The sequence below is a fragment of the Penicillium crustosum genome (genome assembly GCF_028827405.1).
Source record: "Penicillium crustosum strain IBT 35664 chromosome Unknown utg000002l_segment0_segment0, whole genome shotgun sequence".
Classification (NCBI taxonomy): Eukaryota; Fungi; Ascomycota; class Eurotiomycetes; order Eurotiales; family Aspergillaceae; genus Penicillium; species Penicillium crustosum.
The window spans coordinates 5,861,821-5,885,602 of record NW_026623123.1 but is presented as its reverse complement, the minus strand read 5'-3'; the positions used below and the strand labels follow the sequence as shown (position 1 = coordinate 5,885,602).

At 48.1% G+C, this 23,782-nt stretch overlaps 11 protein-coding genes across 11 annotated transcripts; 6 read left to right on the top strand and 5 right to left on the bottom strand.

Moving 5' to 3' along the window:
• Positions 1 to 1,716: 1,716 nt before the first annotated feature.
• N7487_005730 (class I SAM-dependent methyltransferase) lies at positions 1,717 to 2,976 on the top strand (the record flags this gene model as incomplete). Its single annotated transcript, XM_056873477.1, has 3 exons — positions 1,717 to 1,755; positions 1,941 to 2,654; positions 2,713 to 2,976. The coding sequence occupies 3 exons, from the start codon at positions 1,717 to 1,719 to the stop codon at positions 2,974 to 2,976; spliced, it is 1,017 nt and encodes a 338-aa protein (XP_056731197.1).
• A 462-nt stretch (positions 2,977 to 3,438) lies between these two features.
• Positions 3,439 to 5,047, bottom strand: N7487_005729 (Zn(II)2Cys6 transcription factor domain-containing protein; the record flags this gene model as incomplete). The annotated part of the gene is made up of 3 exons (XM_056873476.1): positions 3,439 to 4,196; positions 4,251 to 4,878; positions 4,976 to 5,047. The coding sequence occupies 3 exons, from the start codon at positions 5,045 to 5,047 to the stop codon at positions 3,439 to 3,441; spliced, it is 1,458 nt and encodes a 485-aa protein (XP_056731196.1).
• A 1,495-nt stretch (positions 5,048 to 6,542) lies between these two features.
• N7487_005728 (phytanoyl-CoA dioxygenase family protein) lies at positions 6,543 to 7,490 on the bottom strand (the record flags this gene model as incomplete). The annotated part of the gene is made up of 1 exon (XM_056873475.1): positions 6,543 to 7,490. The coding sequence occupies one exon, from the start codon at positions 7,488 to 7,490 to the stop codon at positions 6,543 to 6,545; it is 948 nt and encodes a 315-aa protein (XP_056731195.1).
• A 463-nt stretch (positions 7,491 to 7,953) lies between these two features.
• N7487_005727 (Het-C domain-containing protein) lies at positions 7,954 to 10,472 on the top strand (the record flags this gene model as incomplete). Its single annotated transcript, XM_056873474.1, has 3 exons — positions 7,954 to 8,258; positions 8,312 to 8,470; positions 8,531 to 10,472. Coding segments are annotated over 3 exons (2,406 nt in total), but the record flags the coding sequence as incomplete, so codon positions are not given.
• Positions 10,473 to 11,529: 1,057 nt separating this feature from the next.
• N7487_005726 (uncharacterized protein) lies at positions 11,530 to 12,099 on the top strand (the record flags this gene model as incomplete). The annotated part of the gene is made up of 1 exon (XM_056873473.1): positions 11,530 to 12,099. The coding sequence occupies one exon, from the start codon at positions 11,530 to 11,532 to the stop codon at positions 12,097 to 12,099; it is 570 nt and encodes a 189-aa protein (XP_056731193.1).
• Positions 12,100 to 13,063: 964 nt separating this feature from the next.
• N7487_005725 (uncharacterized protein) lies at positions 13,064 to 13,606 on the top strand (the record flags this gene model as incomplete). Its single annotated transcript, XM_056873472.1, has 2 exons — positions 13,064 to 13,272; positions 13,366 to 13,606. The coding sequence occupies 2 exons, from the start codon at positions 13,064 to 13,066 to the stop codon at positions 13,604 to 13,606; spliced, it is 450 nt and encodes a 149-aa protein (XP_056731192.1).
• Positions 13,607 to 14,795: 1,189 nt separating this feature from the next.
• N7487_005724 (fungal specific transcription factor domain-containing protein) lies at positions 14,796 to 16,322 on the top strand (the record flags this gene model as incomplete). The annotated part of the gene is made up of 4 exons (XM_056873471.1): positions 14,796 to 15,197; positions 15,288 to 15,538; positions 15,594 to 16,016; positions 16,079 to 16,322. 4 exons carry the CDS (start codon positions 14,796 to 14,798, stop codon positions 16,320 to 16,322), a joined length of 1,320 nt encoding a protein of 439 aa, XP_056731191.1.
• A 1,294-nt stretch (positions 16,323 to 17,616) lies between these two features.
• Positions 17,617 to 19,044, bottom strand: N7487_005723 (uncharacterized protein; the record flags this gene model as incomplete). Its single annotated transcript, XM_056873470.1, has 2 exons — positions 17,617 to 18,450; positions 18,514 to 19,044. 2 exons carry the CDS (start codon positions 19,042 to 19,044, stop codon positions 17,617 to 17,619), a joined length of 1,365 nt encoding a protein of 454 aa, XP_056731190.1.
• A 491-nt stretch (positions 19,045 to 19,535) lies between these two features.
• On the top strand, positions 19,536 to 20,345 carry N7487_005722 (syntaxin family protein; the record flags this gene model as incomplete). The annotated part of the gene is made up of 1 exon (XM_056873469.1): positions 19,536 to 20,345. One exon carries the CDS (start codon positions 19,536 to 19,538, stop codon positions 20,343 to 20,345), a length of 810 nt encoding a protein of 269 aa, XP_056731189.1.
• Positions 20,346 to 20,772: 427 nt separating this feature from the next.
• N7487_005721 (uncharacterized protein) lies at positions 20,773 to 21,214 on the bottom strand (the record flags this gene model as incomplete). The annotated part of the gene is made up of 3 exons (XM_056873468.1): positions 20,773 to 20,871; positions 20,931 to 21,043; positions 21,097 to 21,214. The coding sequence occupies 3 exons, from the start codon at positions 21,212 to 21,214 to the stop codon at positions 20,773 to 20,775; spliced, it is 330 nt and encodes a 109-aa protein (XP_056731188.1).
• Positions 21,215 to 22,181: 967 nt separating this feature from the next.
• Positions 22,182 to 23,128, bottom strand: N7487_005720 (uncharacterized protein; the record flags this gene model as incomplete). The annotated part of the gene is made up of 2 exons (XM_056873467.1): positions 22,182 to 22,958; positions 22,985 to 23,128. The coding sequence occupies 2 exons, from the start codon at positions 23,126 to 23,128 to the stop codon at positions 22,182 to 22,184; spliced, it is 921 nt and encodes a 306-aa protein (XP_056731187.1).
• Between the last annotated feature and the right edge of the window lie 654 nt (positions 23,129 to 23,782).

Sequence of the window (23,782 nt, the reverse complement as noted above, 5' to 3'; positions counted from 1 at the left end):
AAATTTTGGAACCTTGGAAAGATACGGAATTGACGGTGCGGACCGGGAGGACCGACCCGTTAAGAGCCTATTTATCCCATGGATCTCGCAGCGCGGGGTAACTTTGGAACATCCCTGCGCCTTCCCAAGGATCTCGAGATCATTCTAGAAGCGGAGCATTCATTATAAGGCGAATGAATACTACATTTATACCAGATGGAGGAAGGGGTATTTAACAACTGCAATTGCGATAGGACGATTGAAAATTTCAAGAAGACCAACGTCTGTAGCATAAGAAGAAACAAACTTTGATGTAAAGAGAGAGTATGGTAGATCCTATGATATTAGAGTAGAAGTAAATATTAGGCAAAAGTGAAATACAGTCAGGATAAAGACAAGGAGTAAAGAGATTAAGGTGAATCTTGCAACAAAAATAAAAGTAAGCTTAGTTTGTTAGCTAGGGTGGTAGTTGGTTTACTGCTCCTCCCGAGGTCGATCAGAACTTGCCCTCTCAGTAGTCGCTAGCTAAAAGTGATGCGCGTATCTGGGCTCAACGGGTCAAATCTAGTACATACGATATACACGGCCGATCTAGCAACGGAGTTTTGCAATGGAACAGCTTGTACAAAAGGAACCTGCTCTATGCAGTAAGCTTTGAAAATCCACGAGTCTTACCCATTTCTGCGAAAATTTTCACATCGAACCTTAGTAGAAGCTTCCTTCCAGCATAGCTCTCGCCATCTGGGTCCAATGTACTGAAACCGACGAGTTTAGCGAAAACACCACTCAATACAGGCTTTAGACTCAAATGCTCGGCATCTTGCTGTCCAGGGCGATCGACGTTAAGATGGGTCGATGATACTCTGAGACTATGATCTCCTATGGATACTCGGCGGTCAGTCCCTCCTCTCTCCGCTCTTATGCATCCGACAGAGCATCTGATTTTCCCCAGTGACCATCCTTTGTACAAAAAGCTTTAGGGCTGTAAGGATGTCCTCACCTCTGTAGATAAGTGCAGAGAAACCATCATGATATCATCATATCACATTAAGTGCCACGCACGGTATACATATTTTTGGGTAGCCAAGTAGAAATATCATTTCTCGGCGATATCTAGATTGTAGATACTAGCGACCCTATGTGACCTGAATCCATGCGCATCAGAAACTTGTCCAACAGGTCACGCAGTAGTAGGTTTATTGTTGGGAGTAACAACCCTTCGATATCTTGGAGAGTTCCAAATTTTATCATTAAAAATAATATCTTTGCGCCAAGGCGTTTAGTGCAGGTATAGAAGGTGCGAAGGTGTCCACCTGCCCAGTCAATCAGGGTTGAGATCCCGGGGCTAAACAGGGGACCTTGGAACCTTGGGAAATGCGCTAATCGAAAATCCAAATCCCGGGAGCCACCTAGGAACACTCAAGTAGACCGATTTGGAATGGGCGACTTTCCCGTACCAGCCTGTCGGATTTCCCCCTGCGGGGTCAAACAGAAAACAAAGGTACGGAACCGGCCAGGTGGTAGAAAAAAAATAATAAGTGGCTACGCTAGGGTTCCTCCCGGTATCCTCTCTCTCGGGTTTCTTAGTTTTCTTAGACTTGGAATTGATAGCTTCATTTCACTTCCCCTCTTCTACTTTCTCTCTTCACCAAAAAAAAAACCTCCCTCTCCTTTCCCCTACCTCTTCCTCTCTCCTCCTCTCTTTCTTCCCAATCTCCCTACCTCCCCTATCTCGCCATGTCACAACCCAATCTCAATGAACGCATTCAAGTCGACGTAAGTAGACCATTTCTTTTCACTGGACTTCTTTGATCCCCATTCCTACCTCCTACCCTTGTATCTGCCAGCACCCCAAAAATTAGTTCACCCTCCCTGGCCGATCTCACAACTCCAATTCCCACTCTTCCGAATTTATGATCTAATCTCCAATAATCTCCAAACCCCAACTAACAACCCCTCAGACAAGCGACGACGACTCCCTCTTCGAAATCCAAACCCTTTCAGGCTCAAACCTTTCCTTTGCCTCCTCTGTTCGAGACTACAGCTACGAAAATGGCCGCCGCTATCACGCCTACCGCAACGGCCAATACCCCTTCCCAAACGACCAAGAAGAACAGGACCGCCTAGCTCTAACCCACCACCTCTTCAAACTGCTCACAGGCGGGGATTTGCACCGCGCACCAATCAACGACACCAATCCGCGCCGTATTCTAGACATCGGCACCGGCCCCGGTGAATGGGCCCTGGAAATGGCCGAAGATTACCCGCAGGCGGACATCATCGGCACCGATCTTAGCCCCATCCAGCCGAACTGGGCGCCACCTAATTGTCGCTTCTTTATTGATGACGCAGAGAGTGACTGGACTTTTTCGCCCGGTGAAGCGTTCGACTATATCCATGCAAGGACTCTGGCCGGTGGGATTGGGGATTGGCCGAAGCTGCTTAAGCAGGCTTATCAGCACCTTAAGCCGGGCGGCTGGTTTGAGGCGCAGGAATTTGAGAACCTTGTGTGGTCCGATGATGGGACCCATGAGAACGCTTCTGCTATCAATAGCTGGGCGGAGCTGTTGACTCAGTCTAGTAAGAAGTTTGGGAAGCCGATGGATGTTGCACCGAAGATTGAGCAGTGGATGATTGAGCAAGGGTTTTCAAATGTTATCGATGATATTTATAAGGTATGGTGTCACTGTCTTTGCGGCTGTTGTTTTGTTTCGCATACTGACCTACTTTTAGAGTCCTGTTGGTGGCTGGGCCAAGAACAGCCGCTACAAAGAAATCGGTCGCATTGGCAAGGTGTCTATCATGGAAACCATAGAGCCGTACTCGCTCGCTCTCTTTACCCGTGTCCTGGGCCTCTCGTACCAGGATGCACAAGAGCATATGGAGAATGCGCGGGCAGAATTGATGAGCAACTCGCACCACCTTTATGTGCGCTTCCACTTTGTCTACGGACAACGGCCTTTCGATGATGCATCCACTGATTCCGAGGCATCTTGAGACTTGGACTGTGGCAACGATGATTATGATAATGATACCCCATGACCTAAAGCTGAGATAGAGAATACTTCTCTCCCTATCAGCTTCTCCAGGCTCTGTCGCCATGAAATATGGCTTGATTATATTTCCACGCATTAATGTATAAAGGCTCCTATGTGCTAGAATTTTTTTTTTTTTTTTTTTTTTTTTTTGCTTCATTATGTTCATATTCATGTAGGCAGGGTGGATATCGTGAAGCATGAGAGGATGGAAATATACCATGGCGCGGTGCGGTGATTCTGTCTCAGACGATCTCACTGTCTTTACCTGCTTGGTATAGACCACGATCCTGGCTATATGATCAATATATCCACTGAGCGGGTTTCCCAGAGGTCCAGCTCTGTGTCCCGAACCAATTGATCCCAGCGCATTCGGCATATGCACACGATGCCAGGGCTCCGTTTGTGTGCGCTCATGCCTTCGTCACCGGCCATTTCCAATCCCGAGAACCCGACAAACCCCCGAGACAGCCTCCTCGGGTGAAGGACTCTCCCGCATGACCTGAATCACCTGGGGTAGACTTTGCTCGTCACAGGTGGCGATTGTTTCTAGCAGCACCTCCAGCAGCTCCTGTTTCCCCTCGACCTCCCAGGAGTTTGGCATTGAATTCATGATGGTTGTTGGTGAAGGACGATCCTGGGAGCTGGGGCTGGCATGACTTGAAGTATCGCTTGCCACGGGTATCGGGGTGGGTACGGAGAAGGATGCATCTGTATAGATGTTGATGTTTGTGTTGGTGGTCGTGACGGCGCTGTTGGTAAAAGGGTTGATAGTTGAATAATGAGACGGGTTTTGGTATGTGTGCGTGTGCGGAAATTGGTTCGGACTAGGATTCAGATTCCCATATGCATCTTGCCCCCACTGATAATATGCATGAGCCCTGTCATCGTCATTTGGTATCGAATGTTCTTCCCCGTAATGTGTTGCTGTTGATGTTGGTATAGGTGCGGGATAGCCAGTGTGTTGTAGGAATGGTAGTGCTTTGCTTCCGTCAAGCATATAATCATCGCTATTGGCTCCGTATAGCGGTGGGTGGTGCATCGCTGGCATCGCATTCTGTGCGTGAAACCCGTGCATTGGGAGACCCTGCATCGATACTGGGATTGTTCCAGACATGTCCCCCGGAGTGAAGGTCATGCCTCCGGCATGATATCCAGACATTGTCGCGTCTTCTAGAGTATCTATCCAAAGTTAGCATAAGCGCTACAAACAAGCGGAGTGAGAATAGGACACACTTCCAAAAGCAAGCGATTCAACTGTAGTCGACCCATCCAGCCCCGCAGCTTGCGGCGCATACCCTGTCGCGATAGGATAAGCTGAAGCGGAAGCCGACCGCGACGAAGTAGACATTGGCCCAGTCCCATTCTCACTCCCCGTACTATCAGGACTCGTAACAGTCACAGAGTTCGTCGTGGTCGTGATCGACGAGGATGGCGACGACCCGCGCCAGCTGCCTTCACCAGTATCCGGGGTACCTCTAGCCGAGGCAGAACCAGCGCCAGCGCCGGTCACATATCCAGAGCCATTGCCATGGCCATGGCTGTCGTAATTATAGCCCGTGTTCGTAGGCGCATATTGTGTCCAACTATGACCGTTGCCTGGGAAAGTCCCGCCCGTTTGGCCCGGGCGCGATCGCTGGCGCTGGCGCTGGCTTTGACTCTGGCTTTGACTCTGGCTCTTGCTATGGCTTGGCTCTCGTGGATTGTGGTTTAGGCGCCCCCGCAGTTGTGCGACTTCGCGGCGTAGTTGGTTGATTATCTCGGATTGACTGATGTGGGCGCGATCTTCGGCCGTTGTTAGGTAGGTACATTCTGCTTCGAGACCCCGGATTATGCAGGCGTGACATGGGATAGAACGGTCGCACTGGTGATTAGAGAGTGATGATTAGTGACTGCGGATTGATTTGAAGACGTAGAGATAGTGATGTGGGAACGTCGAGCGATAGGGCAGTATCGGGTACCTTCACTTTGCGCTCACGACATCTGAGGCACGACTGCTGCGGGCGTATCTTTGTCTTAGAGTCTGGGGGCATTGCAAGAATACCACTCTACCATAGTAATACAAAATACTGGTACAAATATGTTTTCAAAAAGTCAATTCCCCAGAGGGATAATCGGAGAAATCGGAGAAACCGTTGAAGGTGAGGGCGGGGGGTTCCACTAAGAAAAGTTCGGATTTTTGCATCCCGGTCGTCCATGCATTCAGCTGTGCCACAACATATCTTTTAGGGAAAAATGTGAGCGATCGTATTTCGGATCCATTTTTTTCTCTCTCTTTGACTCTGGGTGAAAGCTCTGCGGCACTCTGATTGGGTAAAGTCCCGAATTGTCTTCTCGTGAAGATCGGCGTGTCTTGCAGATCTTGGATTGGATTCAGTATGCCCTGCGAGGAACTCTTGTGTTGTGTGCCGATATATGCTACTTCATCAAAGATGCTATATGTCAATGGTACCGTCACAATTCTTATTACTAGCAGGTCCCAGTGCGTTATAGATGCGACCTCGGTGCGGGGAATCCTTGAAAGTGAGCTAGTGAGCTAGTGAACGAAGTTGAGCGAAAGAGTCCGGGATACTTTACAACATACGCCTCAGTCACTTAAAAACCTGCGCCATCAAAGCATATTATATTATCTCGTCTTGTCTCTACTCCACTGTTGCAAAGAGACCAATGAAGTCACTCTCGGCCAGCTGGGCAGCCTGGAGCATTCAGCCCGATTCTCATGTTGCCAGGGTTTGTTTACCGCATTGCACTGCCGAAAAGCTGTATTAAGACCACCCCTACCGGGATGGTTTCAATAAACCCCTCTGGTCTTTGTATAACTGCTTCTTCTGATTCTGTGATCTTTGAAAAATGCAGTACCTCAGACTTCCAGGTTTGGCATGTAGCGGCAACAGGTGATGCCACTAAGAGTCCTGTCGGACTCGTCGGTTTGTCTTGTTGTTTGGGGTGAGGACTCACTTGCTAAGTGTCAGGGTGGCACTGGTATTACCCGGGATAATTACATCTTGGGTCATTTGCGCAGCTCTTTTGGGAGTTCCTTGACTCAGAGCAAGAATAAAGCCAGTATCGAGGAGTGTGATTTATCAGATAATGTTGGGCGGATCTTTGGGATTGCCGAGTGGAGTCTGGCCAAGGGAGATTTGAACTAGACCAGATGCAGATTAGCGTAAAATCGTGATCGTGATCACGTGGTTTGATGTGGGTCTACCGTTTGTATATAGGAGCAGGTGCGATCCTGCATGATGAGAGCAGCATTGCTAAAGACCTAAAGGGCAATGAAATGTCAGGTGTATTAGCCACACGAGGAGAATTATACAATAGGCCGGAGGATTAATGGACACCCGAGCTTTCATCTAGAGGATTTGATCGAGTAGGAATGGAAGGGCTACGGCGCTACGCCCCCAGGTGCAAAGCTTCATCATTTGTATATTCCAAGGTTCTGTTCTATGCATAAGATAATCAGATCCAGTGGTAGATCCATACAGCCAACAACAATATTCACAATTTCCTCAAGAAACTTTGAAAATTCTACCCCTGCAAAGAAAACCCAACACCCTCCCCAGTCCCCATCTCAACAAGATTAGCCCTCATCCTCTCGGCCCTCTCCCCGAGGCCGAAAGCAGCATCATCACGATGAACCCAAGCCCCAACCCCATGCTGCAACACCGCAGTAGCCCTAACCTTCTTCTTTTCCTCAGCATCATTACCCCCATCTCCAGAAGCCTTCAACCCGAGACTTCCATGCAAAGTCAACCTCGTCTCAACCCCACCCTCACTCTTCCCCCGATAAACTCCACGATGCAAAATATTACTATTATAAAACACCGCATCTCCAGGCTGTAATTGCACAACCAACTGGTCCGGCAGCTCAGCCGCGTAAGGATCGGCCTCACGCTCGACCTGCGTGCGTGCACGCGCATGTGTCCCCGGCACAACAATTAGCGACGCATCAGGACACAGCGCCAAGTTATACTGGCAATGCGACTGACGGCCGCCAGGTGCCTTAGCTGCAAGCTGGGCTAGCTCTTCTTCGGCAGTTGCGTTCTCGGAGATATCGTCGCGGTGCCAGCGGAGCTCGAAGTCTTTGGTTTCCGGCGCCACGAGCAGATTGAATAGTTCCATAACGAGCGGCTCAGTCTCGCTGCTGGCGCCGTTTTCAACACCCATTAGCTCTTCCGCTACGGCGAGAATTGTGGGGGAGAAGTAGCATCGTGCGAAACTCTCCCGGCCTGGCATTTCGGGGTGCATTAGGTGCTGCACTCCCCAGATTCCGCCCTCCGAGGCGGGAGGTGCTGTGGTCGGCCATGGTGGAAATTGTTTTGGGACAGTGCGGAAGTGTGGCCAGCTTCCGCTCCGAGTTAGGGTTGTTGCTTTTGTAGCGATTTCGCGGTAGTGCGATACCTCGGTTGGGGTGAGGAGGTTTCGGACTACTACGAAGCCATCGCGTTTGAGGGCGTCTAGGTTTGGGGTAGACATTTTGGTAGAGAAAAGGTGAAAGAGTAAGACAATTAGAAGTTGAGTACCTGGAGATCGGGGAAATATCTGGAGATCTAAATGTTGAAATTTATAGTCTGCGGGGTTGAGATAGGCTAAAAACAATACGACGCAATGTCGCATTTACTTTTCTGGCACTTGGATGCTACCGTGGATCTCCAGATGTGACCTTTGCTTGGTCCTGTTATTTACATAAATTATATTATATTATATTATATACCACATAGTACATAGTATAATGTGTATACATTGTTCTAGTTAATTCTACTAAAAATAATCCCAAATCAAACATAACAAATTCGAATTTCTTGTTTCAGAACAGAGACGTCATGGGGATCACCAAATGCCAAGAACAGCCAAGAGCCAGAGGGCTGAGTCCTCTGCCACAGTTTGAGATCGCACTGGATCTTTTTTCTCTTAAACCCCCTTTTGCTTGTTTATTTAGCTTCTGCCTTTTTGGGATATTCCATATTATCCTCTTGCATCTCGAGAAAAATACCACGGCGCAAATCTCAACCCCGCCATGCCCCTCCTCCACGCGGGCTCCGCCCTGCTAGTACTGCTCCTAATACTCCCGCAAGTACACGCCTTTGGAGCTGGAAATATCGCCTCTATCTCCGCCGTCGAAGGCAAGAACTGGCGCCATGGTGATATCGAAGATGTCCTCAAGACGCTGGCTTTCATCTCCGGTCACAAATGGACCTCCACCATGATCAAGCGTGTCTATTTTGGCAACTGGTTGCGTGATTAGTGAGTTACCAAAGAATCTATCGATCGATTTGTATTTCTGACAGCTTCTGTAGCTCTCAGGCAATGGATGTTGGAACTCTTAAAAATCTGCAGGCCGATACGATCCGTGTTTTGGTGTGGGTCCTTTCGTTCCTGAGCTTCGGCTATGCCACGGGTGAATTCGAGGTGACTTCGGATCGATTGGGTGTTTACCGTCCAGAGGAACATATCGAGTAAGTGCAGCTCAATTCTTAATTCTTTAGAAGTTGTACTGATTGTCTTCTTTCTCGCAGTAACCCCAAGGACTATGCCGACAATGAAGATGCGCGCCAATATGACAAGCGGTTGCGCCCACCCGTTCGTGCTGTCGAGCTCGAAATCGACCCGAACACCGGTATGAAGAACTATATCGCCAATGAGCGAGGCGACTGGGCCACCAGCGCTGCCTTTATCAAGTTCAGTCTTAGCCGCAGTATCCACTTTGGACGGACCTACACCAATGGCGGACACAAGAAGGGCAACGAGGAGGACTTGTGTGAAGCACTCCGGTGCCTAGGCCAGGGACTACACACGCTGGAGGATTTCGCCGCACACACCAACTATGTCGAGTTAGTGCTGCGTGAGATGGGTTTCAAGAACGTATTTCCGCACACGGGTACTGCCACTCAAATCAACCTTCATGGACATCACGTTTTCCCGCTTGTGACTGGAACCTTTGGTATGGTCGATTTCTTCCATTCTGTGATGGGAGAAGCAAATGATCATTTCACTCAATCCGAGGTCAACGAGATGGATATTGCGCTCGGTGATGCCGAAACGAGTGCACAGTCCAACAACTCCCTGAATGCCTTGACTGGACTCTTGGGCAAGATCCCCGGTACCAAGGAGCTTGTTAGTGAGGCTGAGAGTCTCAAGAGGTCGTCAGCGGCACAAGAAATGGCCAACCGGAGCCGTAGTGCTGCGACCGGCTATGCGCAGTCTTCTTCCAACAGCCACGAGCGGTCCCGTGCCGGGCCAACTCAGTCTTCTGGCGGTGGTTCGAAGCCTAATTCTGGGCTCGATGGCATGCCTGATTTCAACCCCCAGGAGACAGTAGCCAAGATCTATCCCATCCTGGCCTTCAGAGATAAGGTGATGCGAAGCTTGAACTCGATCATTGAAAAGATCCCAGGCTTGGAGTCACTCGTCGAGAAGATCTCCGAGACTTTAACCGTTGTCATCATGTCACTCCTAGCGCCTTTCGTTCGACCTTTGATCAAAGCTGCTTCCAAGTCCATGCAAGCCGGATCAGCAGGTGTTATTGATGCCTCTGGCAAGCACCAGTACGAACCATGGACTGATCCTCACTGCACAGACCCCACCCACTCGTTGCTCTCCAAGGACCACTTTGCCAACATTCTGAATGAGCCCGCCGGACGGGTCGCCTCCGCAATCGTGGAGTACATCGCGCCTCGCGTTCTGTACGCTTGGCAACACCCCGATGTCCCCGAAGACGAAGTCCTCAATGACTGCATGCACGTCTTCCACCACCCAGCATTGCGCAACATGCGCAATGATGCCCATCGTGCAATGTTCGAGGCCGTCGAGAAATGGGCGCATGCCCGCTCAGACCGCGGTGCTTCCCTTGACTCCATCCTCAGCTCGGAGGGCGTGAGAACCGGTCGTAACACTGGTGGAGTGAGCCACACTCACAGCGGTGGTCATGGTGGATTCGCGGCATTGGGTGGTGCCTCGCACAGCCAAAAGCAAAGTCACAGCCAAAGCCAAAGCCACGGACACAGTAACAATGGCGGGCATTCATCTGGTGGATTGTCTTCATTCCTCTCCCAACAAACTCAGCATCATACCCACCAACAACACTCCAGCAGCAGCTCCTCTGGCATGCCCTGGGACAAGCTATCCAGTATTCCCGGCTTGTCTAACCTGGGCAAACTCGAAAGCAAAATCTCCAACTTCATCCCTGGCGGCTTGTCACGAGATGCAAATGACCAAGGATATCAACAGCACCAGCACAGCTCATACCAGAGCCACGAGGTAGGTGGTAGGCACGAGCCTCAACAAGGTCACGGCTACCAGCATAATCAACATCATGAACAGCATTATGGAGGCTCGCACCCGCACGGTCCCCACCATGGTCCGCCACATGGTTCCCATCCGGGTTCGCATGGTGGATCTGGACAGGGCTATGGACATGAACATAGTCACGGGTATGGACACGGTCATCCGGGCTTCTAAGTATTGGGCAGTGAGACGAAGATAGACGATTGGGTTGAATTTGTGGAGATGAAGTGCATATGAGATGGAATTGAGATGTTATGATTGTATTCTAATGAAATCGGATGGTTCTTTGTGTCGATTTATAAGGTGGAGTTCGGAAAGACGACAAATGTGGGAGGTTCAGGGAACTTGGAGGTCGTACTTCCTTTTATAAAAGCTCGTGTGAAACCCGTTATGTTCAGTCAACTTGAGGTTTCTTTAGATTGATATGAGGCTCTTGAGATTCTTCAGGGTATCTCTTAGTCTTAGGGCTCGGGTCATTATCCATTTGGGCAGGCGGCTCGGTTATTAGGTTTCTCTCTAATCAAGATCTCTGTTTACTTTCTTTCCTGCCCTCGGATTCTGTCTCATCATGGTCTGATATCTATTCCGTAATGGCTTTGCTCGTTTCAACAATATGTGACACGCTAATCCTATCATATATAACCCTTCCTAGTTATATCACCTATCGAAATAGGACCAGTGTGGTTTTATCCTAGGTGAGTAGGCATGGGTCATATGGTATGTGTATATAAGGGTCTTCCAATCTATATTTTAACGAGACGAATGCATTGTAGTGGCCACGTCATTAAACATCTAAATATATCTGTGTCTACAGACGACGACCCAAATCGCCCGCTAGATATGTCTGCCTCTCTCTCTCTGACTACGTAGGTAGTCATCAAGGGAGAATTCTTACATTTTTCGCAAGGCTTTGTTGGGCATTTTGGCCCTCGTCGAACAAAGGGCAAAGTCAGTTAACAATGACAATACCATTCATTTCCTTTCTATAAATTTACATGTAGAGTTCTTTCAATGGCTTTGATTTCTTCCATGTCTAACAAACGCCTAATATCTCGAGTCCAGTGATGAGCCCTACCTAGACCCAGGCACTATATAAACCTTCACTCTTCCCGTCAAGAACAGGAATTCACCGACATTGTTCTGTTCTACACTGCTCCAGATCCAAACATCCACACTCAACCCAATACCCAACTACATTCAATTGCGCGAGTCCTGCAGTCCATATACCATCATGTCACCTAAAGAGTTTTTTAGGTGGGCAGAGGGTGCAGCACTCTGCAGCGGACCACTCGAGGCCACTGCCCTACATTGCCATATCGCCCGAGCAGGCATCAATACCTGGCCACTGATTGTAGTTGACGAGTTGATCAATGGGAATTACCTTATCTGGACCCTATGCGCCCGCCTTGCAGAGTCCGGTCTCGACCAAGATTGGACACGCAAGTTTAACAGCCAGCACCGCTCCCAGTGGGTTCAGACTCAGACGACTGTGCAACAGACCCAGGGCGTTGACCGTTTCCAGCTAGATATCCCACTCCCGCCTATGGTGCAGGCTATCTTCACCTACATCGATAAGTCTATGGCCCCCCGCTACCTGACCATCAAGTCCACACCTGGTGGCCCTCGCCTTGGCGCGGGTTTTCTGGAGCTCTTACGACATGCGTCTAACATAGACCGTTCCTCAACAGAAGTGTTCATTGTAACTCTCGATGAAGAGGAGGTGGCCGGAAGCACCGGGGTCCCCCCCGGTCCGCCCCCTATGAGTATGTTCTCTCGTCGGAAATTTTGGCGCTGGACTTAGCAGGGCTCCCCTGCGCGCTATGCCACGCCAACTCCTCTTCACCGTGATACTTCTCGTATTTCTCCTTGTTGGGCGCCCTAGTGATGACGCGTAGCAATTTCCCTCCTTAAGGGGTTTGAACCTTATATGAAGCCCATCAGGTACTAACAGTTCTTATTAGATGAGATTGGTAGCCTTAACGCTTACTTCGAATACATATCTCCTTTATCAATACAGTTGGTTTTTGTCCATTCTCAATGTATCGGATGGCTGTAACCCCGACCGATTAAACCTCTTTTCAACAATTTAGATGAAAGTTTCCTCGGTTTAGAACATTGTAGATTTATGCGTGTATAAAGAAGCGCAGTTGCTAAATTTGGGCGCAGAGGGCTGTTAGGGGAGTAGCCCAAGCACAGGCTAACTTTGTGTTGAAGCTGTAGTATGAAGAGCAAATATCTTTTGAGGCCCAACTACCTCATTGCCACAAAACTTTATCCAGACAATCTATCCATGGACGTTTTTTCTAACACCCAAAAATAATACAGGGCTGTGTAGACTGGTCGCCTAATCGCAAAAATAGGAGCCAATAAATGGCGAGTAGGTTTAGCGGGGAAAGAGTGAGTGGAAGGCCTGGTTTTGTGGCTCGTATCGCGCATTTGAGGCGTAAGACTTTGTTTCAACGACAATAACCTTGGAACTTATCATTCGATAATCTGGGGGTCCAAATACATAGATTTTCCCCAAACTGGGTTCCAAGGTTACAAATAACTACAATGTAACTCTACGTCATTTAGTCATGATCTTGCTTTACGTGTCCGTTTCTCGTATTCATGTCTCAGTAAAGCCTTTTAGCAAGTATATTTTTAAGTATATGTACAACGGTATAAAAGGGTCGTCAACACCATCCGTATACCCTCTAACAACAGCAAAGAATCCAACAGCAACAATCCCAAAGGAACAAAGAAACAACCTTTACTACAGCAAAATGAAGACCATGTCGATTTCCTCTCTCGTCCTGGCGACTGCCACCTCCATCCTCGCTGCACCCAGTCCTGTAGTGCCCGTCCTAGAGCCACTGCAACTTACAAATCTCAACGCAGCCATCTACAGCACGACCCCACCAACAACCTGCTTCCTCTCTTTTGCTCTCAAAGACCCAAATACAAACACAGATACCAAATGCTCTGCTTACTGGTATGTTCTAATCTATCTTCCAACCTTCTCTGTGTTTAGGATGCCATATAAGCCCAGAACCAAAAGGCATAGATGATACTGACCTTTATACAGGTCAATTGGAATGGCTGGAAACAAGACCTATGACTGCTCCGACAAGGCGTACCAGCTCCACCTTCCAAATGGAATCTACGATATCGAAAAAATCGATTTGGGAGTCTCCCGCGCAGACGGAACTGAGAGTGGGCGGTCAGTTGTAAGTGGCGACTTGTGGAAATGTGAGAAGCAGGAGTATCCCAAGGCACAGTGCAAGTGGGATGGTATTTTCAGTCTCGATGTGGCTCCGTCTACTTGATTGGGGGGTTGTCAGTATGTACGGAGTAAAGAGAGACGGGAGTATGCTGAGGCTGGGCGAAATGTGTAGATGTGTGGGCACACTATTGTTCCTGTTTTTTTTTTTTTTTTTTTTTGGTTGGTGTAATTTGGCCTAATTATTATTTATTTTCTGCCTGCTTGCTTTTAAATCCATTTCAATTTGTTCTTATTCCGATCTGAGACATCAACATAGTTAGCCGGTGTAAAATCTAGTAACAGCTCGAGGGATTTGGGTTATCCACAAAAGCTAAAAACGCAAAGCGAACAGGTCAAAAGGGGTATCCCAAGGAAGCTCAACACCGCAGCTCTATTCCGTACATTAATATTATTGAAGGAGAAGATCTCTTGTTGAAGGTCAAGTCCACCGGAGTTTCAACGGCAAAATGCCCGCTGACTCATCTTACCCACTTCCAGCCACTGGCCATCAATTCCGTCAATGTCAGTGGTTGGAAGCAGGTGGATTCTTCAGCGCAGCGTCTCGATAGGCTGTCTGATGAAAAGGCTTGATGATTCAGCGGTTGCCCCCGAGGCTCTACCGGTAAGGCTTGTCGACACCTGTACGGAATAAGGAGTATTACGATATTACTTTATGGATGAGACTACTGGCCCACGAGGCGCAAAAGGGCGGAGCGCTTGCGATCTATGTCGACACCGAAAGGTAATATCCACATTGCCTGTGGTGACAGCCCCTAATCTGATTTTGCCGACAGATCCGCTGTGATAAAAGCCAACCAGCCTGTGAGAATTGTCATCTTGCAGGGCTACCATGTACTTTCTCCCAACCTGTATCCCAACATCGGAAAAGTACCCGACAGTAAGACTACTATATCATTGGCCCCTCTTCAAGCGCTTACGGGGTACACAGAGAGCTTGCCGACGCCAAAGCTCGGGTTCGGGAATTAGAGGCGACCCTGCTCGGACTTAAAGAATCCACAAAACAAAGCCACAAAAGGCTAGCTATCCCTTCTCCGAGCAGAAGCTCTTCTCCGGCATCGCCCAGGCCCCTCTCTCAAACATTTTTATCTTATTTGCCTGATACTCGGGATTTCGATACCGCGTTGGCAGCTTTCCAATGGCATATCTCATATTGTGGGCTCGGGAGTGCCCTTTCGACGCAAAGAGCAGCTTTTTACTCCCTCGTTCAAGAGCAAACAGGTTGTACATTCAATATGGAGGAATTTGGTCATGAGGTCACCCAATCTTTTAGCTCACAACAGCTCAAGTCGACAAAGAAAGTGATTGGGATCAAATGGCCAGAGTCCGCTCTAGTCCAACGGTGTTTAGAATATTTTGAGAGAAATGGTCTCTATTCTATATTTCCAATTGTCGATGTTGAGGCCGTGCAGATTCTACTCAATGCGAATGCTTTAGATCAGCCCCCAGGCATGACTCGTGCGGCGAACCGGGCTTGTCTGGTTGCTTTTGCGGCAATGATCACCCATATCCACCGCCATGAGCGAGCTTTCGCCGGCGCTGATCCTGATGCTTATTTGCAAGCAGCACTAACACTACTTCCTGAAATGTTATTAGAGCCCCCTGATATAAGAACTTTGGAAGCGGTGACAATATTAGTAAGTTCTTTATATCCAGTCCACCCGTGGACCCCTCCCCAAGGTGGATCCCATGCCTCCCGTGTCTCAGAAGCTTATATATGGCCATAGATGCTCTATATCGCCCCTCTTGGTAGACCCCAGGCAGCCGAATTACTTCTTGGCATCGCGGTGCAACTCATCTATAATCTCGGGGCAAACAGAATACAAACCCCCAATGAGATACACAGGACAGATCAACGTAGTCAGCATCTCCGAGCTTTGTTCTGGCATTGTTACGCCGTCGACAAAGAATTCTCCATCCGAAAATCCCAGCCACCCTTGATAAACGACGCCGATTGTGATTTAGATCTACCTACGACGTACGCCAAGGAAACATCCGAACGTCACTTTTACATGAAGCCCTTGTCGTCCAAGGAGCTTCTTTTCCCCCTCGGACCTCCGCTTTTCTGTGCTCAAGTCCAAGATCTTCCGGTTACTTTATTCAGTGGACAGTCAGGCCCTGCCCGAAGCTAGACGCCTTCAGCATATCCGTGAACTAGACCAAGAACTCAGCGACTTGAAGCTGGGGTATCCCGCCGACTGCCGGCCGGAGGTGTTCGCCACCGAGAGCGCACCGGACTATCTGTTCCATGATCTCAGTATCCGCGGTGTGAATATCCATTTGGAATATTACTACTGCCTTGGAAAGATCCACGGAGCGAGTAACTCTTGCAAGATAGTCTCCCCTCAGAGCTGGTCGCCTCTCCCATCTAGCGCAGAGCTATGCTTTGAAGCTGCAAGGTGTTCGCTGATCTATTTTTGGCGAATCCGGCAATTCGTCAACCAGAACACGTTCTGGTAAGGAACTCTGAACCTTGTCCTACTTATGTATACTAATTGGAGTCTCTTTCGTATTCTAGGCTCCATGCGCAGTTTCTCCTCACGGCCGTCTTCTCGGTCTTCTGGTATCTCATCACAGTTCCAACTTCATCTACTTTCACAAGAGATCTTGCTACTCTGGAGGATATCGCTAAGCTCTTAGCTCAGCTCGACAAAGCGACAGAGGACGGGCAGACTTACCCGCCGTTTTATCTGGCCCAGGCTTTTGTTGAGAGATTAGTCTCGCTGGCGCGGCATTCGCGGCCTAGGGTGGAGGGCACATGATAGGATTGCTCGATATTTTGGGTCATTTTCCTCTTGGAGGTGGTACTTTTGTATATATAACAATGCTAGTACACTTCGTGACTCGGGCTTGGTCTTTGGATTGACGTAGAAATCATCTTGTGTAGGAGCATATACCTCACTCCTAGGCACTGACACATTGAGTTCCGCTAGGTATTTGGCCAATTTAATTGATCTGCATTGAAACTGCGTATTATGTGGTACCATCATATATTTAATTATGTATAGGTTGATATGAAGTGTTGTATTGACTTGACTGCATGGCTTTGTATACCTCAAGGGTTCAGATGTTTCCTTTTTATCCGATCGGATTTTCCACCAATCCCCATCGTCGAAGTATACATCTGCTTTCCCCTCTTCTCCTTGCATACTTCCATTCTCCTTTCCCCTCTCTTCGCCTTTATCTTTTCTCCTTTCCTCATTTTACTCTCCTTATTCTCTTCTTCATCTACTCCGTACAACTGCAACCCTTTACCCCTGAACAGGCAACTTCCCAGTCAACAAGCGACCAAGCACTGGCTCAATACCGGAGGTTGAGAAGGCAGAAGACAGAAAAATATTTCTAGTTTACCTTCTTACGATAACCACTGCTAGATGCTTTGAACCACAACTTACCTTGACCTTGACCCCAACGCCTGGGGAAGTATCACATCAAGTCATCCGCTTTATGGTACAATAGTTCACTCCTCTCTTCAACAGCCCGGCCGGGCTAGCTCAATCGGTAGAGCGTAAGACTCTTAATCTTAAGGCTGCGGGTTCGACCCCCGCGTTCGGCTATTCCTAAAACCAAACCTGAGATTTCTTTTTTTTTTTGTTTTTTGGTGTTGTCGAATGATGAAAGAAATATAGATGGTTCAGTTGAGTGTTTTTTTTTAAAAAAAAAAAGCTTTGCTACCCAGGTATGCCCGTTAATGAATAAAGTGTAGATAAGGTGTCTGCCATGGTCCATCAGTGGTAAGTCGCCTTACAGCATTTCTTTTAAGGGGTTTTGACTGCTGGTATCTATTTGGTGAGAAGGAGATATATATCTTTGGATCTGACAACTAGGGGTTTTTTTTTTTTTTTTTTTTTTTTTTGAATCTCGCATATTAGAAAAAAAAGTATATGGGTCATTGGTGCAATTAGAGCCGTTTATCTCTATCAACTATATACAACACGGCCTACACCAAGACAACTCAATCATCAATATCATAAGCTACACGATACACATGAAAGCTGAGACCCCGTTGCATCAAATAGGAAAATGCAGTGCCTCAAATTATCCCTAACCGCAATTTCACAGCTTCGTCCCCTCGCGTCCACTATCACTGGGACGCCTAGGCCGAAGAGGTCCCAGGGACTGACCAGCAGCTTGGCTCGGCCCAGCCACTGGTGATCCTATCTGTGTCCGCGCTCCTTCACTGTCGGCAGTGTTGGTGCGAATAGCTCCTCTTTGCGTCCCCTGGTGAAGGCGAGGGTTCATGAGCCATTGGACCTGCATGCGGACACTGTTGACTGCTGCATTCGTGTGGGCCATGTCTTCCTTGATGCGCAGGCATTCATTCATGATAGCCATGCTGGCACGAGCATCCAGGTCTGTGATAGCATGTGAGAGCTGGCTGACCTCTTCCCGAAGAGATTCGTGCAGTGAAAGCAGATAGGTCGTGGCATTGGAAGAAAATACACTCGCAGCAATGTCCGCAGGATCATCTGAATGGACATCGACCCGAGCGGAGGATTGCTGTTCTCGGTCGGATTGGGTAGATTGGCCGCCACTATGACTGTTTGCGCCCAAGCGTGTGGATTCAACAAGAGTGGACCGAATATTTGCTAGCCCGTCCTCGAATATCTCATTGCGTTGCTGCAGATGTCGCATACTTGATTCGAGGGAATTGAGCCGGGTATTCTGCATCTCAAAGTACGGGCCCATTGCAACTATTGGGCAGCTTTGTTCATGTGCTGCAATGTCTGCTCGTCGGATCTTAACCGGACATGCGTACTTGGATGCTGTACAGGGAACTGCAACCTCCGGGCATGATTCAACGTGCTCTCTCAGTGCTCCTCTGGTAACAACTGTTTCGCAGTCGACACATGTGACCTCAAGAACTGGACAAAGTTCTTTCTCATGCTCCTACCATAGGCGTTGCTGGTCAGCGTCTATAGAATTTCTAATAAGTTCGAAAGGGTAACGAACCTCGTATTCATGCTCTAGAACATCTTCTTCGCAATAATAGCACCTTCGCACTCTATGAATACACTTCTGATCCATCCCAACGTCCTTGCTTCGCGTCATCTGATCGCACGATTCATCCGGGCACGGTAATAGCCGGTACCCGCAGTACTTCTCGACATGCGACTGGACATGGCCCCGGGGTATAATCTCTTGACAGCCCTCCGTTATCAACGGACACCTCACTCGGATCTCGTCGCACATGTTGATCAGCAGGCGGGGCACACTAGCCGACACCTCCTGGGTCGGATTTCGGCAAGAGGGACACGGAAACTCGTCCGAGTCGGCCGAGCGGAAGCTGGTGATGGCCGAACTGAGGCAACTCCCACAGAAGACATGGTCGCATTGTAGACGAACGGGTTCAACGAAGGGACAGTGACAGATCGGGCACATAAGGTGCGAGTCGTATTCGGAGACGAGATCAAGGCTGCGGAGGTCGATTAGCTCGTCGCGGTCGCGGCTTTCCTCCATAGCTAGAAAGTCTTGTAGATTCATGTTGTGCGGACTTCGAGCCTATCACGAGGCGACAACAAAAATATGCAAGGTACCAACGGACTTTTATTCCCTATGTTGTTGCTTCCTTGGAATGCGGAATCAGTGCGCGGGTTCATGCAGCTCTTTGCGCTAGATACCGAGGTGGACCGAATAGTTCAGATCCATGAGGATAACACTCAGAAAACAACCAGTTGAGCGATCGGAAGCAAATGCTTGCAAGAAATAGGCATGTTAGTATTTCCGAGCTGAAGAGAAGGCGGGATGACTGCGGGGGATCAAGGGGAGGCAAAAGGCGGAAAGCGGTTGATCCGCACTGTTGCCTCCGCTTGTGCTTCTCGTCTTACCATCTCCACCTTCAACCTCATAAACGTCCCAAACAGTCTGACTTTATCCTGCTTGGCTGATCGGAGGTCTTACTCCGTACTGACCGTCCAAACGCCTCTGATTTATACATCTCAACAGCCTGGCATTTTGATCTCACGCATCTCATCATGACGAACCCTTCGCAGCTATTCCTACTCGCCGATCACATCAAATTATCCCTTTTAGAGCGCGAAAGGGCAATCTCACTCGATCTCGAACCTAATTCCAAAGATGGAGAGATCTCTTGGTCCCTCGAGTCTCTCCGAGAGAGCATAGAGGCCCTGGAAGCCGAGCAAACCCGGCTAGCCAACTCGCACGACAGCGCAGGCGCCGCCGCCCTGAAAGACCAACTCACCCCCCTCCAAGCCCAATACAAAGATCTGTCGACCCAGTTCTACGGCGCAGATGGCGAGCCATCAGCCAACAACACGACGCAGGCGTCGAAATCCGCCACCCCCGATCTCAAGCAGCCAATCCCACAACATCCACCTTCCAAATCCGTCCGCTTTATGGACAGCTCCGCCGCAGCGGCAGCCGTGCAAGATGAAATAGACGAGGAAGAAGAGCGCAACCGCAGCAACCTCTTCCGCCCATACCGTGATGAGCCATCGCCGCGACCGGATCAGTCAAACATGGACAACCAGCAGATCTATGACCACCACGCTCAAACTATGCGCGACCAGGATGATCAGCTGGATCGGCTTGGTGAATCAATTGGAAGACAACACCAACTGAGTATTCAGATTGGGGATGAGCTGGATGGCCACGTTCAACTTCTAGATGGGATGGATGGGGATGTCGAGCGTCATCAGACCCGACTAGACAGTGCGAGACGACGGATAGATAGGATCCGCCGAAAGGCGGGTGAGAACTGGAGCATGATGACTATCATTGGATTGATCATTATTCTGGTCATCTTAATCGTGATCCTGAAATGATACCCCCGATGGGTGGATGATTGGAGGCTCTTGTTTTATCGCTATTACCTTTTACTTTTTTTTTTTTTTTTTTTTTGGCAAGCGGGCGTTTACAACCTTATACAGTACGGGATGATTGATTCTCCTGATGTTTTCAACAGTGACTCGAGGCGTTGAGGCAATTGAGTCGCTCCTAGACTCCTGGTTGGATTTTTTGATCATACTACATCTACAAGCCTAGCCTTGATCATAACCTTCTTTTTCATATCCAATTATGTGCTCAGATAAAGTGTAGTATCAATTATCATTGAATTAATGCGATACAACTTGAATAAATCACCATAACAGACTCCCTAACAGCCTCACTCACAGACTGGCCCAATAAAATACACATGAGGAATAAACCCAGATCGTGATCGAAAAGTTACAAAAGGCTGATAGCTTTCACTTATTGCTTATTAGCCTTCTGGTTCGCAAGACGTTTTGTCTTCTCCTGCATCTCTTGGAAAGAGACATCGCCGTCTAGCTCGCCGCGATCCGCTTTGACCTAAATCCAAAAATATATTAGCTCTGATAGAAGATGGATCCCAGGGGTCAAATGCTTACATCTGCCTCGCTGTTACTAGCTAGCTCAGCCTTCCACTCTCCCTTGCCCTCCTTGGTGCTCTTGATGCCTTCTTGCTTGTGGGATTCATAGTGGTAGGAGAGGTTCTCACGGCCTGGTCATGGTTAGTTGGTATGGCTTGGTGGGAAGGGTTGATGATGTACTGACCACTATCATCCTCTTTCAAGCTTCGGACTGCTGAGAAGTGGAATGTGGAAGCTGGGACGGCAAAGTTGGTTCGGATAGCTTGACGGGAGGAGGCACGGATGGATGTGAGGAATGACATAATGATGGTTATGATGTAGGTTGAGGTGAGTTTAGATAGAATGATAGAATGATAGGATAGAGTGATGACTTTGGCAGATGTAAATTTGGGAGATGTGGAGGAGAGGTATTTGAAATCAAGTTGGAATTCTCTTCCGGGGGTTATTTAAAAGAGAGAGAGAGAAAGAGAGCACTCATTTTCCATTTGGTTCTGCTCTGCCAGCTCCTGATGCTTCATGACATCATCGGGTTGGTGGGTCTTGTGTTTGACAAACATATCACATGTATAACATAGCTATGGTACATACATCCATGGATATATATATATGTAGTAAGTATATTGTATATTGTACGTTTAGAGGATAATATCACTATTCTATTCCTAAAATCTAAAACTTTGCAGTTTCAAATATACACTGACATGGACTGTTTTAGACTCTTACGTCGATATAGGCTCCCCCCGCATAAAAGTGTGGGGACTTTCGAACATCTAGAACTTGATTTTCTTGCATCCAACATACATCCAACGAAGGTAATCAAAACATTTCGATAGGTCTAAAACCAACTCTAGTATGTTTAGTTTATCATCACGAGAGGAGAGGGGTGAAAAGACCACCCAGGCCAGAGACGTGATCCAGATGTACATGGAAAATACGAGGGGCTTCACTTGATAGAGAAACCCTGGAGCCCCTCTTTATGATTTCATAATTTTTGCTTGTTCAACCTTGGAAGCCCGTTCACTAGTTTCCACGGGTGTCTCTACGTTGAATCTAACATTCTAAACAGAAAGTGGACATGAAATATGCAAATATTTACACCATCTAGATTTATCGAGAAATAGTTCGGTTGAAAAAGAAAAATAATATATGGTATTTAAAAGCACTCTATCAAATAAATATGAACCAACGAAGAGAAAACAAGGGGCAGAAAGGGAAATAGCTGCATTAATCGCACACAGCCAACAGAATCGATTTGTATGCACAAGGTTCCTATAAGCCTCCACTGCCTACATTGATGTAAGATTTGTTTTCAATATCAAGTCGTATCTGCAAGACACCAAGCCTCCAGACCACGATTCTGGTGACACGATGTGTACCTCTGGGGTATGCCGACAAAACAATAGCAGCTGCTCCTTTCCCAAGCTCTGTACCCAGAATGGCCTTATATCCGGGAGTATCGAAATCCCAGGACATCTGATTTACTGCTGCTGGAGCTATGTCAAATATCTGGGAGTTAGGGGGTTGGGTGTCGGCCCATATTGTTCGCACACAGTCGGTAGTATCGTCGTTGACAACATTTTCAAGGTAGATATGTCTCAAGGCATTCCCGGCGAAGTGAATATCGTACTGTGCAAGGGCGATTTGACTCCACCAAGGTCCATCGTGTCTGTAAGCATTTCTCAGTACAATAACTCCAATTGCAGTCGTGATATGATAAAAGTTAGTTCCCATTCCTCTTTTAAGGTGTGCAACGACACTGTCCTTTGAGATCTTGACATCGTGGTAATTTTCTTCACCTACAGGGAGCCCACGATCCGCGAGGTCCTCTTCGATAACGTGGGGTCTTTCAATCCAGCGGTTGAAATTTGTTTTCCATCTTTGAGATCGGTGTTTAGCATGGGTCAAGTCTTTAAATTCAAATTCTGGTAGCTGTACTGTGCAGTTGGGCTCGTTTTCATTGTCAATCCATCTCTGTCGCAAGTGTCCCCACATCTCGCGCTTACCGTACTGATAATCGTTTGGGTTAACGGATGGGTCGGAGCCAGGCTGAGAGGACAAGAAAAAGGTAGTACCTGGGGGGACGGGTACGTCTGGTGCAGGGGGAGGGGGGCTATGAATTGTAGTTCGATATGATCATTGCCGTCAGGGCCAAAACCGGGGGATCTGGGGCGGCGACGGCAGAGACTGAAACAATTCCAGGGACAACAACCAGGCATATCTGTGAATGTTTGGAATTTGATCGTAATACGTAAAAATAAAGTATTGAATGTTGAGTGATGTATTGAGTGATGAATGATGAACTTGCACTTCTCTGTATAGCACCGAGAGAGGTCAAGGATTATATAGACGAGTGTCAAATAGGTGGCGCATACTCGACCGTGAGTATCGCTTTCAAGTACATACAAAGGGGCCAAAAAAAGAACATAGTGTACCAAGAGTCGACACAAGATAGATAATTATAATGGGATAATGGGAACTGAGATCACGGTCCCTAAATAGACGGACGCTAAGGAAGTAAACAAAGAGGTTGAAGTCGAAGATACTGAGAGCAACGAGCACAACAAGTGCGACAAGAATAGCAATTACATAGACCATCTTCGACAAAGAGAACATTGTAGTCCAATACAACTACATAGACAAAGAAGTTGACTGCTAGAATACCCATGTCATGATGCAGAAGCCAACTAGTGTAAAATAGGGCTCAGAGGGCTTTATACAATAACTTAATATACAATATAAAGCCTTCTAAACCTACGATATGCCAGTGCCGCTGCTATGTATATATATGGAGCCAAAATGCACAAATAATGCTAGTCACAAGGTCAGGCCCTAAGGGTAGGGCCCGTCCATGGGCATGCCCACCAGCCCTC